The 18,106-nt window shown below is 32.2% G+C and overlaps 1 protein-coding gene across 1 annotated transcript in view; it reads left to right on the top strand.

Annotated features, from left to right (window-relative positions):
* Positions 1-3,322: 3,322 nt before the first annotated feature.
* The window catches only part of LOC143072549 (BOS complex subunit ncln-like), a 24,997-nt gene continuing 10,213 nt past the window's right edge, over positions 3,323-18,106 (top strand). Inside the window, exons 1-9 of the mRNA XM_076247535.1 lie at positions 3,323-3,588; positions 6,140-6,330; positions 8,542-8,689; positions 9,512-9,606; positions 11,554-11,637; positions 12,157-12,260; positions 12,807-12,895; positions 14,431-14,555; positions 14,853-15,043. Coding sequence (XP_076103650.1) covers positions 3,423-3,588; positions 6,140-6,330; positions 8,542-8,689; positions 9,512-9,606; positions 11,554-11,637; positions 12,157-12,260; positions 12,807-12,895; positions 14,431-14,555; positions 14,853-15,043 — 1,193 coding nt within the window. The 5' untranslated portion in view covers positions 3,323-3,422. The remainder of the gene's footprint in view (positions 3,589-6,139; positions 6,331-8,541; positions 8,690-9,511; positions 9,607-11,553; positions 11,638-12,156; positions 12,261-12,806; positions 12,896-14,430; positions 14,556-14,852; positions 15,044-18,106) is intronic.

The raw sequence follows: 18,106 nt of genomic DNA, 5'->3' as shown, positions 1-18,106 counted from the left end.
CTTGAGAACCGTTATGATTTCAAAGTTTATACTTGACATGTATATGAACCAACACCAGAGGGTGTGTCATAATTTATGAACGACTGCCTAGGGCAAAGTTCAAGGTCAAAAACTTTGGTTTCAGTTGACAACCCCATGTCCTATGGTAAAGATTGTGTCCGCTCTATATCTTGAGAACCGTTATCATTTCAAAGTTTATACTTGACATGTATATAAACCAACACCAAAGGGTGTGTCATAATTTATGTGCAACTTCCTAGGTCAAAGGTCAAGGTCAAAAACTTTGGTTTCAGTTGACAACCCCATGTCCTATGGTAAAGATCGTGTCCGCTCTATATCTTGAGAACCGTTATCATTTCAAAGTTTATACTTGACATGTTTATAAACCAACACCAAAGGGTGTGTCATAATTTATTTACAACTTCCTAGGTCAAAGGTCAAGGTCAAAAACTTTGATTTCAGTTGACAAACCCATGTCCTATGGTAAAGATACAATTTTTTAATGCACATTATTCACAGCGGGGCCCACAGAGATGGCGCCCATCTCAATGATATCTAGTTCTGAATGTTAGCCTTTAGTAAAAGGGCTTTTCTGAACAATTTTTATTTTTAGCCTTGCTTAATTCATCAGAATGATCAAGTAAGGATTAACAGATGTGTGTGTGTGTTGCATGCAGTCTGCACCAAAAACTTTTTCAACCACTAGTCCATAGACCAATATTCTGACATTTTTCTTATTTGGCCAAACAAAGTTTTGCAAAAACTTACTAGTCCGAATGAAATTTTACTAGTCTGGGGCATCGGACTAGTGGCTAACCGTGCAGACTGTGCATGTTTTAATTTGGTTAGATAAGAAAACCAACCTATTATTCCTCCATAATGGTAAACAAGGGAGATTAGAAAATCAACCTCCATAATGGTAAACAAGGGAGATTAGAAAATCAACCTATTATTCCTTCATAATGGTAAACAAGGGAGATAAGAAAATCAACCTATTATTCCTTCATAATGGTAAACAAGGGAGATAAGAAAATCAACCTATTATTCCTCCATAGTGGTAAAAAAGGAGATAAGAAAATAGACCAATTATCCCTCCATAATGGTTAACAAGGGAAACAACTCAAACTCAAATTACATCTTTTGAAACCTCTGTTTGAAGTCTTCCTTTTACATTGGTTGTTTCCTTTTTCCATCAAAATTCTGTTTCAAACAAACCTTATTCTCAAAATAAGTTTGATAAATATCTGCTGAAAACTGTTAGCAAATAGAACATATAATAAATAAATCTAGTGGATAACAATATCCTAATTTGGATTTCTTACATTTTCTTTTTTCATTTTGAATTCGTTTTAGTGTACCTAAAAACATTAGAAGTGACTTGGAATAAGTTCCAGTATGTAAACTGGCACTTATGGGTATGAAAAATAAGCAGTCTAGATATTTTATTTTTGCATTCTCTCATTGAAGTTTTAAAAAGATTACATGAAATATATTTTTTGTATGCAATTTATGAATTCATTTTAATATTTCATTTAATATTAAATTGTATGCGAGTAAGTACTGGAGTTTTAGGATTGAATAAACTATTTGAAATGTTTGATTTGTTATGATTCCAATAGCTGAGACTTCGGCTTTCATACTGAGTATCTCAATCTTGGTCTCCTTTTCATCATCAATGACTTCATCATAATGTAGTGGTAAACTTTTCAACAAGCTTATATTTCAATAATTCGGAGCTATTATTGGTAAGTAGTAAGCAAGAAAAACGTTAACAGTAACATTTTTATTGCAACAGATGCACATTTCAACATTTAATGTCAGTGACACTTGGATAAAATATTCAAAGTCCAAAAGCTAATAAAAACATAAAAGAGCTGACAAACAAAAAAGGACCAATAGGCAAACCAAACCTGGAACAAAAAAACAGAGAAAGCATGAGGGAGATATATATTCCTCAATTAAAAATCATTTCCATACAAGAGATGAGTGAAATTGTAAAGTGAGATGCATTGTCATATCTTTTACCTTCTTTCCCTCCATTGTACAAGACTTTAGTGAAGAGATATAAGATGTGGTATGAGTGCCAATGGGACAACTCTCCATCCAAGTCACAATTTGTAGAAGTAAACCATTATAAGACACATTTAGATTATACCAGTTCAATCTGGGGTCCTTATATTAAACGTTGACCACAGATATGGTATAAAATAAATACATGTAGTTATAAAATTGTTCATTTATAATTAAGAACAAGTTTGAGGACAGGCAGATTTGTCATAAGAATAGTGCTACTAATAAGTGTAATAAGAATCTGGTTTGTTGTCATTTCAACAGCCTCTTTATGGTATTTGTATTTGCAGTAGATGTGAGATAATGTCAGTGAAAATATCTTAATGTTACATGAAGGATAATGATTTGCCTATATTTGATGGCAAATGACTTAAATAAACAAACATGTCAGTTCATCTGTCCATTAATAAACACAAACATTTGGGAGAGAATTTGAATGCGAAACAAAATTGGGCCACATGGATTGTGTGGATAAGCATCTCTTACTTTGCATACATCTCCAATCATATGATTTCATAGTTACAGCTATGTACCTTAAAAACTTATATCAGACTATCTGCTCACTTCAAGATCACATTACCCAAAGCAAACTGCTCAGTTTTAGCTCACCGGGTCCAAAGAGGCACTTGAGCTTTATAATATTGTCCCCCTACTATAAACTTTTCTGTAAAAATCTTCTCTGAATATGCATCAAATCAAAGTTTTTTCACATATATATAAGATGTCAACTTTAAAAGATGTGATTGGAATCCAGGTTGATCAGTCAAACTTGCCGCTGTTAAAGATAATAACAATCATTAATTCTTTATTTAATGAGGGTAAGCACAATAAGTTACAATAAACTTAACTTCCGTGAGGCTCTTGCATATACATTACAATACAATGTGATTTTTAGAAACAGATGTTTGCACATATGAAAAAGAAGATGTTGTATGAAACAGAAATTAATCATCAGGTGGATATAAATAGAATTTATACATCTAAAAAACACAAAGTAGACATACATTGTAGTTATAATCATATTATTCAATGTGTCAAAAAAAAAGAAATTAAATATTGATATGTAGGCCTATTGATTAAATGATTTCAATAAAGTTGTTATTACATCATTAGTACGGTAGTACCTCATTTAATCACAATAAAAATCAGGAACAATTTGTCAATGACCTGTCAGAGTATTATAATTGTTCACGTATTGCTTTATTTATGAGTGCAACTTATTTTTGATTACTTCCCTTGGTTAAACTCTTTTGTTTATTGCCTCGATTTCACGAATCACGTTTGGACAGCAAAAAGGGACGCCGGTTTTCTGTTCACTTGTTTTGCAAATAATTCCAAAACCTCTAGCAATCATGGTGCTAGAAGAGATGGGAGAGTTGTTAGAAATGTTCAAGCACAGTTTCCCCCTCTCGTTCCTATTTTTTGTCCCGATTCTTGTATTGATTTCACCCGTAAACACAGCACATGAGTTCTCAGCGTTTCGGATGCAGCAGTACGATCTTCATGGATCGCATCATGGTAAACAAATTCATTTAAATTATGTGCACCATTTAACGTGTTTTGGGTTTGCCTTCAAGCGCCAGACGTTCTTTTTATATTGTTTGATCAGGAAACTCTAATGAAATATTTTGAGCTTACGGATGTCATTTTTATGCCCGGCTGTGCAGATGGGGCATAAAAAGATAATTTACCCTTTCATTTCATCTTCGAGTCCATACTCTGATATCTGCGATTATTAAAATACCATTTGAATAATGAAGTCTTGCTCGGATATTTCACATACCTACGTCCCAAACTCGGTTTCTGTTCTGTAACTTACATGGATTTTTCTAGCATTTTACAGGGTCCAGTATTCAGATCCATTCCCATTTTGTGTCTAGCAGGTGATATTTTGGGATATCTATACAAAGAAAATTAGATTATCTATTTATTGTTCTATTACTGGTCTTTTCCCCTCCCTAAAGTAAGACAGTTTTACCATAGACAAAAGCAAGCTTGGTAAAGTCTCCTCACACATTGTGACATTGCTGATAACTTCTAATTAAACATTGTGACATCTCATATAATGCCTGCTTTAATCTTAAAGCCGTTATATGAGAATTAGGTGTAGGAAAGGAGGATATTATAATAAAAATACATGATCTGACTAATCCCAGGTTTGTCATTCAAACTCAACAAATCAAAGGGGGGGGGATCCAGGCAGATGATTAAATACAACTATGAATTGTAAACACCAGAATTGAAAACCAAAAGATGTAAGATAAAGAAAGAAGAAATAGGAGATATTTTATTCAGAAAATCGAAATAATTCAGGGCCTGAAGTATTTATCAATTTAACCGGGTTAACTGTTCCTGCCTTTGAAGATAACAAAAGGTGGTAAATTTTTATAACATGTGTGCTTTTAGAAAGTTGAGTGCCTTGTTAAGTTTAAAAACAAAAAGAACAGAATTTTTATTTTTTTTTAAACTATAGCAATCATCATGATCATCGTTTCTTACTTTATTTTCACCAAAAAGTAAGATAACTGTTCATGAAGATTACACACTTAATAAAACTTATTTCTTGTATATTTGTTGTTTTCCCAATTTCAATGAAAATCATGTGAAAAAAATTCCAAAACTGTCCAGAATCTTTTTTTCCTTAAGGCCCAGACAAACCCCTGCTTTAATTTGCATCAACCAAATTTTATGAAACAATTACACAATGCTTATTCCCACAAAAAGAATTTTGATGGTGTCACTTCAGTGATATTGTTTGCCTCAAATTACAGCCGAAATTCGGCCTTTTCCCCTAGAGAAAATTCCCAATTAATAAAAAAAATGGCTTAAAATTCCTCCCAAAAAGTTTTACATTTTCCCCAAACAGTAATGGCATTGGTACTTAATGTTTGTAAATATCGTATTCATGCTATTATTTTGATATTAGAAAGCACTTTTGAGATCCGGTTTTCTGTTCAGAATCATCATGGTGTTTGTAACACATGTAGTTTTTAATGCATAAACATGATAAAGTACCATCATTGCTTCTGTTTCTTTCCCCTCTCCGAAAAGTACCTTTCAGGTTGAAAATGTCTGACAACCAAAATATACATGAAAAAACAGTGCAAAAAAGACAGCAAAGGTCAGCAAAAAATTGGAGATGTGTTTAGAATAAAATATACAAATTTCCCAATTTCAATAAAAAATATGCATTTTTCCCAATAAAAAACGGCAGAGGTAGTTTTGAATAAAGACAACAATATCACTGCACTTTTCCTGTTCTGAAGTTGTGTCCCTTTACAAATGGAAAAATGGCTGAATTTTTCGTTTCTATTCTCAAACTTAGGCTCATCTCTAACAAAGTTTATGATACTTATATATACACAATGCTTATTACCACAAAACTTAGATCAAGTACACTTTTAACTTGGACTGTCCTTTCTATAGTTATGTCCTTTTATAACTTATATATATGATGTGCAAGCAGTGGCATCATCTGTTTCCCTGTGACACATTTTACATAAATTTTTGAATGAGTTGTAAAGGTTAATCAACAAAAAAAGCCATTGAACAATCAGATCTTACTGATTCATTTTAACATATATATATATGACATTGTGAGGAAAGAAATTTACAGTAAAATGCAAAAACTCTAAATACGTCTTTGTAGAACAATGTTTGAGCAGATATTTTGCCAAATGATAAGTTTGAACTTGGACTGTACAAAAGTTTTTGCTGATCATGTCAATTTCAGAAGATAAAAAATGAGATCAGACTTGCAACTCAACTGTAAAACAACTTATTATTGCAATCGATTTATTATTGTGACTTTCGAAAAAACAACTTTATATAAATTGTCCCGTTTGTAAAACTTTGATCTTTCCTTTTTAAACTACATGAAGTATTAAAATTATAAAACTTGTGAAATTTAATAGCAGCGAAGTGGACTAGAAATGGTATATCACAAAATCAATCATCCCCTAAAAAAAAATTGGGCAACAGTACTTTTAATGGGTATCTTTGAAAAATGTTGTACTGTTATGAATTTTAATCTACAACTATTGTTATGTCCCTTTTATTAATTTTGCAGGATGTCAAGCAGCACAGGTAAACATGGAAGCCAGACCAATTGATGCAAAAATGATCACAAGAAGATGCATTGTTACAAAAATGAAAGAGTTCACTATGGCCAAGTATCGTGACTTGATACAGGAAAATGCTGGTGCATTACTTATCATACTGCCAAGAAATCTCACGTCACTATCAGAAGATGACAGACAGGTAACTAGCATGTCATTTGATGAACTAAAGTAAAGTCTGAAAACAAACTAATTAGGATATACAAAAGCAAAGTAGGTGAAATAAGATGTTTTCTGTTTGTTTAACTCATTTCGCTGACGAATCCCAGTTTCCCAGGATTGACAGGTCAGACAGCTGAAGATGAGTCCCGGTTTACCTGGATTGAAATACCTCTTTTATATATCCTGCTGAATAACATTGAAAACACAAGTTATTTTTCTTCGTTGAATACCTGGATGAAAGTGAAAACATGGGGCTTCCATTTGTTGAAAACCGTGTCAAAATCACATGAAATTTATGGATTTTACTTCAATTTGAAATGAGGGAACAATTATTTTGAAAGAATTGAAGCCAGACTAGTATACTTTTTTGACAAAAAATGCTGTTTTATTTACAAAACACTTGGAATAGACATCATTCTGACAGTGAAGAATTTTGTTCAACCTTGTTAAAAAATTTGCTGTTTAGTGATAGAAAATTACCATTTTGGGTAATTTCAGGAATTTCTAACGTTTCAATGACAAAATATGCAAATTTTGATTTTTTCATGACAAAATTAACCTGAACAAAACTGTCTATGGTGTAAGTGAATAAAATAAAAACATATATAAGGCCTAAATTAAAATATTGTTTGTTTGCCCTTTTCCGACCCTATGTTTTGAAACAGGGTAGGTAGGTAGGTAAAATATTTTATTTTTTTTCCAAAAAAAAAAAATAAAATTGGCTCGGTATATTTTTTGTCATGGGTAGGCAAATAGGTAGAATATTTTATTTTATAGATACAAAATCTGCATAATGTCATTTTTGTCTGTTTTGCTTTTGCAAATAAGTTTTCTGGGACAATTAGTTTTGAAAAATAATATCAGGTAGAATGTGAAGCTATAATTCATATGCACTACTAATAGTACTATTTTGTTTTCAAATATCTAAAATATAGAGCCGTGCCGCATATCTTCAACGTTTATATGCCTGACCGGAACTTTGAAGAGTTTGAATTTGCACTTTATAATATTCTGTACTATTCTACGTACCTTGTACTCTTACCTAAAGGTTTTCTGTAAGAGATAACTTAGTACCGGTAAGATGTACATTAGTAGAAAAAGTCCCTAGAGTGTGTAAAATTTATTGTGTGCCTTTGTTTCCAATAAAATTGTTCCAAGACTTAAAACTCAATTGTCACGTATTTTACATCCCATTTATAAATGATCTGTATGGAAAACTTGGCGATTTTACTGCCAAATATTTTCCACTTTACAGGGTTTTGTCACCTTTAGGTCATGTCAGATTTAATAATATAGCGGCATCGTTAACATAATCATCCTGAAAAGGCCATCCTTACATAGAATACAACGTCCGTTTACAAAATAGTTTGTACACACGTTGATAATTTTGTATCAAACAAACTTTTTTGTAAATGAACCCTGCTCTTCAAGTATAAAGGTACCGAGTAACGTACGTCATATCATGATTTCAGGAAGCGTTCAACATCGATTTTAAACAAATGCTTTGAAACTTCAAATGCAAGTGTTCATGTCAAACGCTCATGTGATACCAAATGGACTCGACCTTATACGTTAAAGATAAAACCCGAGGATTGCGGTAAAAAAAGTTTTGAGCGGGAAATACAAATATAAGATTTTTGGTAGGAACGAAAAAATAAAATAAAATAAAATCTTGCTGGTAAATACAAATAAAAGATTTTCAGGCGGAACAAATTTATAGGGTCGGTCGGTAAAGGGCAAACAAACAATATTTTAATTTAAGCCTAACTAGACAACTTTTTATTGATATAAAAAATGAAAATCTCTCACTTGTGTCACAATAGCCAGGGAAGCCATCATCTCAGAATAGGGTCTGTCGAGCAGCTATCGGTGAAAGGGTTAAGACAAAATTATGATATTAATTTATACCAATTTTTGTCACATTTGCATTCTGGAAAAAAAAATGTGCCCGCCCTTCAGCCTAAATTAATTTGTTCAAAAAGGACTTATGTTGGTAAGATATCCAACACAACAAAACACAGGTGGTTTAAATACATGTGGCCATTGTTTTATGGATTCAATCATGCTAAAACTGAATGAATAAACACAAATAAATGCTTAAAATAGATTTAAACTTTATTACTTAAATGAACTCAGAATCTATTATGTGTAAATTCATTACTCAATTACTTGTTGATATTTGTAATTCTAGCACTTACAGACAGTAGAGAAAGATTTAGCAGAGGAAGGGAGCGTTAGTATTCCGGTTTACTTTGCTGAAGAAACAGATGAGTTATTACAGGTTTATGATGCTATACAGCTTGGTAATACTGGAGACCAAGCAGCATCAGCTCTGGAAGGTAAAACCTCACTGTTCTACTATGTATCATGTACTGTAAATTCACAAATTATTGAGTGCCTTTATTTTTGACATTTTGACATTTAAGACTAAAATGTGATTTTAATTTTTGTGATATTGAGATAAATCCTGTTTAATTCAATCATATAAAAAAAAAGTCCAAAATACAAGTTTATATTATTGTGGTTGTAACCCTGTCACATTTTTCGCCCAAAAAAATCTATATTACTAAATTTACAGTATTTTATACATTCATTTGTTGATTCAGTTAACTTTTTACTTGAAATATTGCTCAGATTACAGCTAATTTATTTAAGCATGTACTCAGAACACAAAATATCACTTGTTTGAACAGCATTTTAAATTTTATGGGAGTATAACAATAAAAATCAAAGTAGTATCAGAAATGCACTAAAAATTATAAGCAATCACAATATTTTAAAAGTGATAGTAAAGTTCTCGATGAATTTCAATTTCCACCTCTGAAATTTGCACTAATATTGTCTTCATATTGCAAGTTCTCTGAATAAAAAACAATTAACTGATTTCAGCTTGGAATCAGTTCGTTTCTTTAAAAAAAAAAAGGAGTAAGAATTCTAACAAGATAAGTATTTAAAATTGTTTCTTTGTACAAGTATTTAAAATTGTTTCTTTGTATAAGTATTTAAAATTGTTTCTTTGTACAAGTTTTTAAAATTGTTTCTTTGTATAAGTATTTAAAATTGTTTCTTTGTATAAGTATTTATAAAATTATTCTTTGTATTGTAATGGTGTCCTTAATCATAATCAGTATTGAATGAACACTTATTTTGATTTTTTTTAGCCTTGATGAGTGGGGCGAGTGCTAATGGTTTTCAGATGGTAGTAGGTGGACCTCAGTCAAAAAGTCTACCAGATTTCCAGATAACTAATATTCAGGTACAATATAAAGCTTTAGTCAATATGGAAAAATAAAGGTTTGGAAGATACCAAAATGAAAATCCGAACTCAATATAAATCTTTAGTCTATACACATGGAAAAAAGTATTGCAACACCAAATTGAAATTGAAATTAAAATAACACTTTTTATTTTTTTGTGATATAATTTGGTAAAATAGAACTAATTAAACATTATTTAAGTATCATCTGAGTTTAATCAATAAATATCGACTCGATAAGTTTTTATCTGCACATGCATCTACTGTACCCGTAAACAGCAAAACAGATGTTTTCATCCTCATTGTTTTCAACACTTTAAATAACCAAGTTTTTAAAGTTATGTGATTGACACCTTGTAATGGGTCCTCGACAACTCTAAACTGCTGCAAGATGGCAGATTATCAGCATGAGAGAAGCAGGGATGTCGCTGAAACAACTGCACGTATTTTTGGTCATCACCATTCCACTATAAGTCGTTTTGAGAATAAAAATAAGGCACTAAACGATGTTAAAGACCTTCCGAGATAAAGAAGACCCCCTATACCATTTGCTAGGGAAAATCAAGCATAATAAAAGTTGGTCAGAAGGAAACCCATTACATACAATACAATCCTAAAAAGAGAGTGGAGGGCGTACAGGAGCCTTTTAACAAGAACTGTTCGAGATCGACTCATCGCTACTGGTTATCGTGCAATAAGACCATTTCGGAGACCTTTGCTTACGAACAGACACACAGTTTTCCGTATCCAATGTAGTGCAGAGCTCGCTAAAGTTGAAAATTAGCATCGTGGAGGAAGATCCATTGTTTCAATGGAATTCGGTTCATCTTTCTTGGACGAATCGTAGCCCGGATTTGAACCATATCGAGCATATATGGGACACTATTGGGCGGAACGTGCGCGAAAGGACACCCCAGTTCAAACACATCATGAAATAAACAATGCCCTTCATCAGAAATGGTTGCTGCTACCTTAGCAACAAATTAGTCGATTTTTGGCAGGAATCAGAAGACGTTTAGATGTGGATATCCGTTTGAATGGAGGCTGCGCACAAAGTACTAATTCTTTGGCGTATAACGATCAACCATGATGTGAACAGTCATCTGAAGATTAATTTTGAAATGTCTGACATTGTAAAGTTCGACTACAGTAAAAGTTGTAAAATGCATTTTTTTGTACAAAAAACACTTCATTTTGTTATTAAAATTGTGGTTATATAAATCATTTTTTTTCCAAACATTTTTTGTTTGTTTCAATGCCAAAGTTATCATAAACTATGTTTCAATAATATTATACAAATATTTTATTATATTTCATCCAAAAAAAGAGGCTGATTTTTCAAATTTTAAAAAATCAAGGTGTTGCAATACTTTTTTCCATGTGTATATATGGAAAAAATAAAGGTTTAGAAGATACCAAAATGAAAATCTGAACTCATAAATCTAATTAGAGACCAACAAAATTATTTGTAAAATTGAAAAAAAAAGACTAAACTACTTAAAATCAAATATATTATTAAAATATGGGTACAGGGATACCACAGCAATTTCACAATAAGATGCATGACTATTCTCAGTCTCAATTGCCAGTGTGGCAAGTTCTGAAACAAACTGCCTTCTAACCTTCCCACATATTTTTTTTCTGCAGTAACCCTTATGATGAAGTTTGTTTATTTATTGATAATTTTGTAACTTCAACTTCACTTTTGTATTTTTGAAACACACTGGACAGCTTATTACTCACATTTTGCACCTACTTTTTCATTTTTCAATGGAAAGATTTTTCGGATTTTCTTTTGGGTAACATAGATTTAGTCATATCTGCACACAATGGTACATATTTTTATCAAGAGAATAAAAGGAGGCTCAGGAAAAGACCTACACACTATAGTTTATGCGTGGCCTATTTCTATTTTATAATGCTTATAACAATAACTTTCAATTGCAGGGCCATCTGTCTGGGTTTGGAATAGAAGAACAGTTACCTACAATAGCTGTTGTGGCTCACTATGACGCATTTGGTGTGGCTCCTGTAAGTTTATAAAAATGTTTATACATTTATATATACAAACAATTTAATAAGAGGCATCTATTCATTTAAACTGAAAATCTCTAACAGAAAAAAAACATTTTGAGCAAGACAACAAAAGTGGGATTGTACAAAATCACTATTGAAAGTACCATATTAAATAGTGCTCTTAAATTTATTTCAAATGTATGAAAAACTGTCTTTGTGGAAAATATTGTATATCAGTGATATAAGAAATAATTCTGGTTTGAAAATGCATATTACTCCATGCATCATACAAGTGTTCAAGTTCTCTAGCAACTTGCCAGTTAAGTCTTTAATTTTATCAACAAGCTATCTTGGACAATTATTAAGCAACCAGGCTCATTAAGATATATATATGATTTGTGATGTAAAAGTAATGTAACATTTAATTGTCATTTATACCATAAACAATTGTGAAAATGCAATTTTCACCCATATGAATATATACTTTTACATATTCTGTTTTAGATGTTGTTAATCAATAAATTTTTATTTTAGGGTATGTCAGTTGGTGCAGATTCAAATGGTAGTGGTGTAATAGCTTTGTTGGAGTTAGCTAGACTGTTTTCTAAACTTTACACAAACTCCAGAACTCATGCAAAGTATCCTTGCTTCAAAATTATGATCAAGATTCTAAAACTAGTTCTGACACTGAATTTGAAAAGAAATTACTGTGGATACATTTATTTTCGAGGGTATCAATTTTCGTGGATATTTGCAGGGGTTTCATTATCTTTCATGTTGACTGGTACTTTCCATGTTTCTAGGTGGAACTTTTCAATTTATTCCATGAATATCTTATATAAAAATTCCTACATTTAGGCGGTACTTGTCAATAGCATAGGAGGGTAAAAGTACCGGGTACCGCCTCCTAATGAATGGCCTGATTTGATTTCGTGGTTTTGAAATTTCTGTTTACAAAACTCTTTGAAAATTTGTAATTCGTTGAACATTTAAAAATGAGGGTTCAACTGTAACCATGAAATCCACGAAAATTGGCATCCAACGAATAATTATGAATCCACAGTATTCAAATATAGATACATCAGTTTAAAGATGATGTTAATCACATGTATGAATTAACTTTATTACGTCTTTCCATAGACAAATAGGTACACACTTATCACTTTTTCTTTAACCTGTGTAAGATATAACCTCATTTTCCTGCTGTCTGGTGGAGGTAAATTTAACTACCAAGGAACAAAGAGGTGGATTGAAGATAATATTGAAAATCAGGGTAAGTGTATTGATTCAGAATAAAGCAAATATGTTCTAATGAAAGAAGTGTCTACACTATAGTATTTAAAAGATTAAAAAAAGGATAGCACTGGGTTACAATAGGAATAAAACCATCATTAGAAATTATTTAATCTGATGCTGCATTCAAGACTAATGAAGAAACCCCTAGTAGCATACATGCAGAGGTATGTAGTTGGTTAAAATTAATTTTCAAGTAAGAATGTAAGCATCTACAAGATGCCACATAACCTACAATAGAATTCAACAAAAATCTATATTAAAAGGTTATAACTCTGCCACCACCAACACAACAAAAAAACAATGAAATAAAACCTTAAAAAATTTTGTACTTGATAGTAGAAAGTGGCCAACATATTGACTGCTTATTCACATAGGTATTGGAATGACAATAAGTACGGTTTATTCACAAAGGCATTCAAATGAGAACAGCGACTCTTTAAGAACCTACACGAGTCAATAAAATCATACTATAAACATTTATAGTCAGACATGTATTAGAAAATTTAATATGAAAATATAATAGATACATGAGATAATATTTTATACATAAAAAAATAGCGATATAGTGGGGTGCCCATTTTCGCCGTTGACACAATTTCGCTGTTTAAGGATTTTGAGGTGTAAAAATTTCAAAGGATGGCTGAAATGGAAGAAATGTACCCGTAAATTATATTTTTATAACAAATATAATATATTTTAAACTGAGACAAAATTGCGGCTCCTACCGAAAATGACCGAAAAATGGACAACGATTTTCAGACAATTTCCTGAATAAAAAACACGATTTCAAAGAAGTATTTCTAAGTAAATATTTGACTAGAAACCCTAATTTTGTATTCTTTATACCTTTGAAATGTCTGCTATTCATGTATAATGCAATTGATTTGATAAAAATTATTAAAAGCTGCGGTTATTTGGTTTTAAATAGATGTGTAAAAACGGCGAATATGTGTCCCCCATTGACAAAACATCCAGAAATTTCAAACACCCTTTAATCTAACTTTTCAGATGATTTTCTTAAAACAAACCGCTTTTCAAGCTTAAGTTTATTTTGCATTTGAAGTTATCTTCATATAGAAATATCAGTATACTTCAAAAACATTTAGACCTGAACATAAACTGTAGAAAACATGGAAAGATGTGGCGAAAATGAGCACCCCACTCTAGAGGATTATATGTTTTCTGAATTATCTTTACACAATTATACTTCCTTGAAAATGAAGCCATTGAGAAATATCAAATATCCTGAATTTTAAGAATCAAACAACGGTAAAGAAATAGTTTCAGTATACATATTTGTTTAGGGGCCAGCTGAAGGACTCCTCTGAGTGCATGAGTTTCTCGCTGCATTGGAGACCCATTGTTGTCTTCAGCTGTTGTCAGCTCTATGGTCAGTTTTTTGTCTCTTTGACACATTCCCCATTTCCATTCTCAATTATATTTCTTCAAATAAAAAAACTCATCTTGCAACAACAGAAAAGTTGTGAATAGTTGTAATTTAATCTTTTACAGAGTCGAGTCTGTTGACAGATGTAGCATATGTTTTGTGTTTGGACAGCCTTGGAAGGTCAGACAATCTCTTCTTACATGTATCAAAACCACCAAAAGAAGGAACAGCAGGACATACTTTACTACAGGTACTGTGTTGGACAATTGTCAGAGATATCCAAATCATATTGAAAATTGTCTTGGTATTATGGAATACAATTTACTGCAAATTCAAGAAATTGAACCATAAATGCAAGAGATTGTGAACATTCAGTAGAATATATTGTAATAACAAACTTTTGTCTAGCTAAACGGTGTATACACTTTGTCATTCATGAAGTGTTTTAGAATTTCTTTGAAAAGAATTATGCTGTTCAAAATTTATCACAGAAATGAAAAGATGTCAAATAACCTTTTTTTAGAAATATATTTAATATTTATTATAGAACATAGAAGAAGTGAGTAAATCATTCTTTGAAGAAGTTAAATTCAAGATGAACCACAAGAAGATCAACCTTGCTGAGGACATGTTAGCTTGGGAGCATGAGAGATTTAGTATCAAAAGATTACCTGCCTTCACAATGTCAAGTCTGGAATCTCATAAAAACCCAGACAGAACATCTATATTAGATAAAAGGTAAACAAGGTGCTTTGTCAATGTTAATGTCATCTCAAGTCTGGAATCTCATAAAAACCCAGACAGAACGTCTATATTAGATAAAAGGTATACAAGGTGCTTTGTCAATGTTAATGTCATCTCAAGTCTGGAATCTCATAAAAACCCAGACAGAACATCTATATTAGATAAAAGGTAAACAAGGTGCTTTGTCAATGTTAATGTCATCTCAAGTCTGGAATCACATAAAAACCCAGACAGAACGTCTATATTAGATAAAAGGTAAACAAGGTGCTTTGTCAATGTTAATGTCATCTCAAGTCTGGAATCTCATAAAAACCCAGACAGAACGTCTATATTAGATAAAAGGTAAACGAGGTGCTTTGTCAATGTTAATGTCATCTCAAGTCTGGAATCACATAAAAACCCAGACAGAACGTCTATATTAGATAAAAGGTAAACAAGGTGCTTTGTCAATGTTAATGTCATCTCAAGTCTGGAATCACATAAAAACCCAGACAGAACGTCTATATTAGATAAAAGGTAAACAAGGTGCTTTGTCAATGTTAATGTCATCCCAAGTCTGGAATCACATAAAAACCCAGACAGAACATCTATATTAGATAAAAGGTAAACCAGGTGCTTTGTCAATGTTAATGTCATCTCAAGTCTGGAATCACATAAAAACCCAGACAGAACGTCTATATTAGATAAAAGGTAAACCAGGTGCTTTGTCAATGTTAATGTCATCTCAAGTCTGGAATCACATAAAAACCCAGACAGAACGTCTATATTAGATAAAAGGTAAACAAGGCGCTTTGTCAATGTTAATGTCATCTCAAGTCTGGAATCACATAAAAACCCAGACAGAACGTCTATATTAGATAAAAGGTAAACAAGGCGCTTTGTCAATGTTAATGTCATCTCAAGTCTGGAATCACATAAAAACCCAGACAGAACGTCTATATTAGATAAAAGGTAAACAAGGCGCTTTGTCAATGTTAATGTCATCTCAAGTCTGGAATCACATAAAAACCCAGACAGAACATCTATATTAGATAAAAGGTAAACAAGGCGCTTTGTCAATGTTAATGTCATCTCAAGTCTGGAATCTCATAAAAACCCAGACAGAACATCTATATTAGATAAAAGGTAAACAAGGTGCTTTGTCAATGTTAATGTCATCTCAAGTCTGGAATCACATAAAAACCCAGACAGAACGTCTATATTAGATAAAAGGTAAACAAGGTGCTTTGTCAATGTTAATGTCATCTCAAGTCTGGAATCACATAAAAACCCAGACAGAACGTCTATATTAGATAAAAGGTAAACAAGGTGCTTTGTCAATGTTAATGTCATCTCAAGTCTGGAATCACATAAAAACCCAGACAGAACGTCTATATTAGATAAAAGGTAAACAAGATGCTTTGTCAATGTTAATGTCATCTCAAGTCTGGAATCACATAAAAACCCAGACAGAACGTCTATATTAGATTAAAGGTAAACAAGGCGCTTTGTCAATGTTAATGTCATCTCAAGTCTGGAATCACATAAAAACCCAGACAGAACGTCTATATTAGATAAAAAGTAAACAAGGTGCTTTGTCAATGTTAATGTCATCTCAAGTCTGGAATCACATAAAAACCCAGACAGAACGTCTATATTAGATAAAAGGTAAACAAGGTGCTTTGTCAATGTTAATGTCATCCCAAGTCTGGAATCACATAAAAACCCAGACAGAACATCTATATTAGATAAAAGGTAAACAAGGTGCTTTGTCAATGTTAATGTCATCTCAAGTCTGGAATCACATAAAAACCCAGACAGAACGTCTATATTAGATAAAAGGTAAACCAGGTGCTTTGTCAATGTTAATGTCATCTCAAGTCTGGAATCACATAAAAACCCAGACAGAACGTCTATATTAGATAAAAGGTAAACAAGGCGCTTTGTCAATGTTAATGTCATCTCAAGTCTGGAATCACATAAAAACCCAGACAGAACGTCTATATTAGATAAAAGGTAAACAAGGCGCTTTGTCAATGTTAATGTCATCTCAAGTCTGGAATCACATAAAAACCCAGACAGAACGTCTATATTAGATAAAAGGTAAACAAGGCGCTTTGTCAATGTTAATGTCATCTCAAGTCTGGAATCACATAAAAACCCAGACAGAACATCTATATTAGATAAAAGGTAAACAAGGCGCTTTGTCAATGTTAATGTCATCTCAAGTCTGGAATCTCATAAAAACCCAGACAGAACATCTATATTAGATAAAAGGTAAACAAGGTGCTTTGTCAATGTTAATGTCATCTCAAGTCTGGAATCACATAAAAACCCAGACAGAACGTCTATATTAGATAAAAGGTAAACAAGGTGCTTTGTCAATGTTAATGTCATCTCAAGTCTGGAATCACATAAAAACCCAGACAGAACGTCTATATTAGATAAAAGGTAAACAAGGCGCTTTGTCAATGTTAATGTCATCTCAAGTCTGGAATCACATAAAAACCCAGACAGAACGTCTATATTAGATAAAAGGTAAACAAGGCGCTTTGTCAATGTTAATGTCATCTCAAGTCTGGAATCTCATAAAAACCCAGACAGAACATCTATATTAGATAAAAGGTAAACAAGGCGCTTTGTCAATGTTAATGTCATCTCAAGTCTGGAATCACATAAAAACCCAGACAGAACGTCTATATTAGATAAAAGGTAAACAAGGTGCTTTGTCAATGTTAATGTCATCTCAAGTCTGGAATCACATAAAAACCCAGACAGAACGTCTATATTAGATAAAAGGTAAACAAGGTGCTTTGTCAATGTTAATGTCATCTCAAGTCTGGAATCTCATAAAAACCCAGACAGAACGTCTATATTAGATAAAAGGTAAACAAGGTGCTTTGTCAATGTTAATGTCATCTCAAGTCTGGAATCACATAAAAACCCAGACAGAACGTCTATATTAGATAAAAGGTAAACAAGATGCTTTGTCAATGTTAATGTCATCTCAAGTCTGGAATCACATAAAAACCCAGACAGAACGTCTATATTAGATTAAAGGTAAACAAGGCGCTTTGT

This window comes from Mytilus galloprovincialis, chromosome 4, assembly GCF_965363235.1.
Source record: "Mytilus galloprovincialis chromosome 4, xbMytGall1.hap1.1, whole genome shotgun sequence".
NCBI classification, from domain to species: domain Eukaryota; kingdom Metazoa; phylum Mollusca; class Bivalvia; order Mytilida; family Mytilidae; genus Mytilus; species Mytilus galloprovincialis.
Note: the sequence above shows the minus strand (reverse complement) of the source record. Positions and strands in the feature narration are given on the sequence as shown.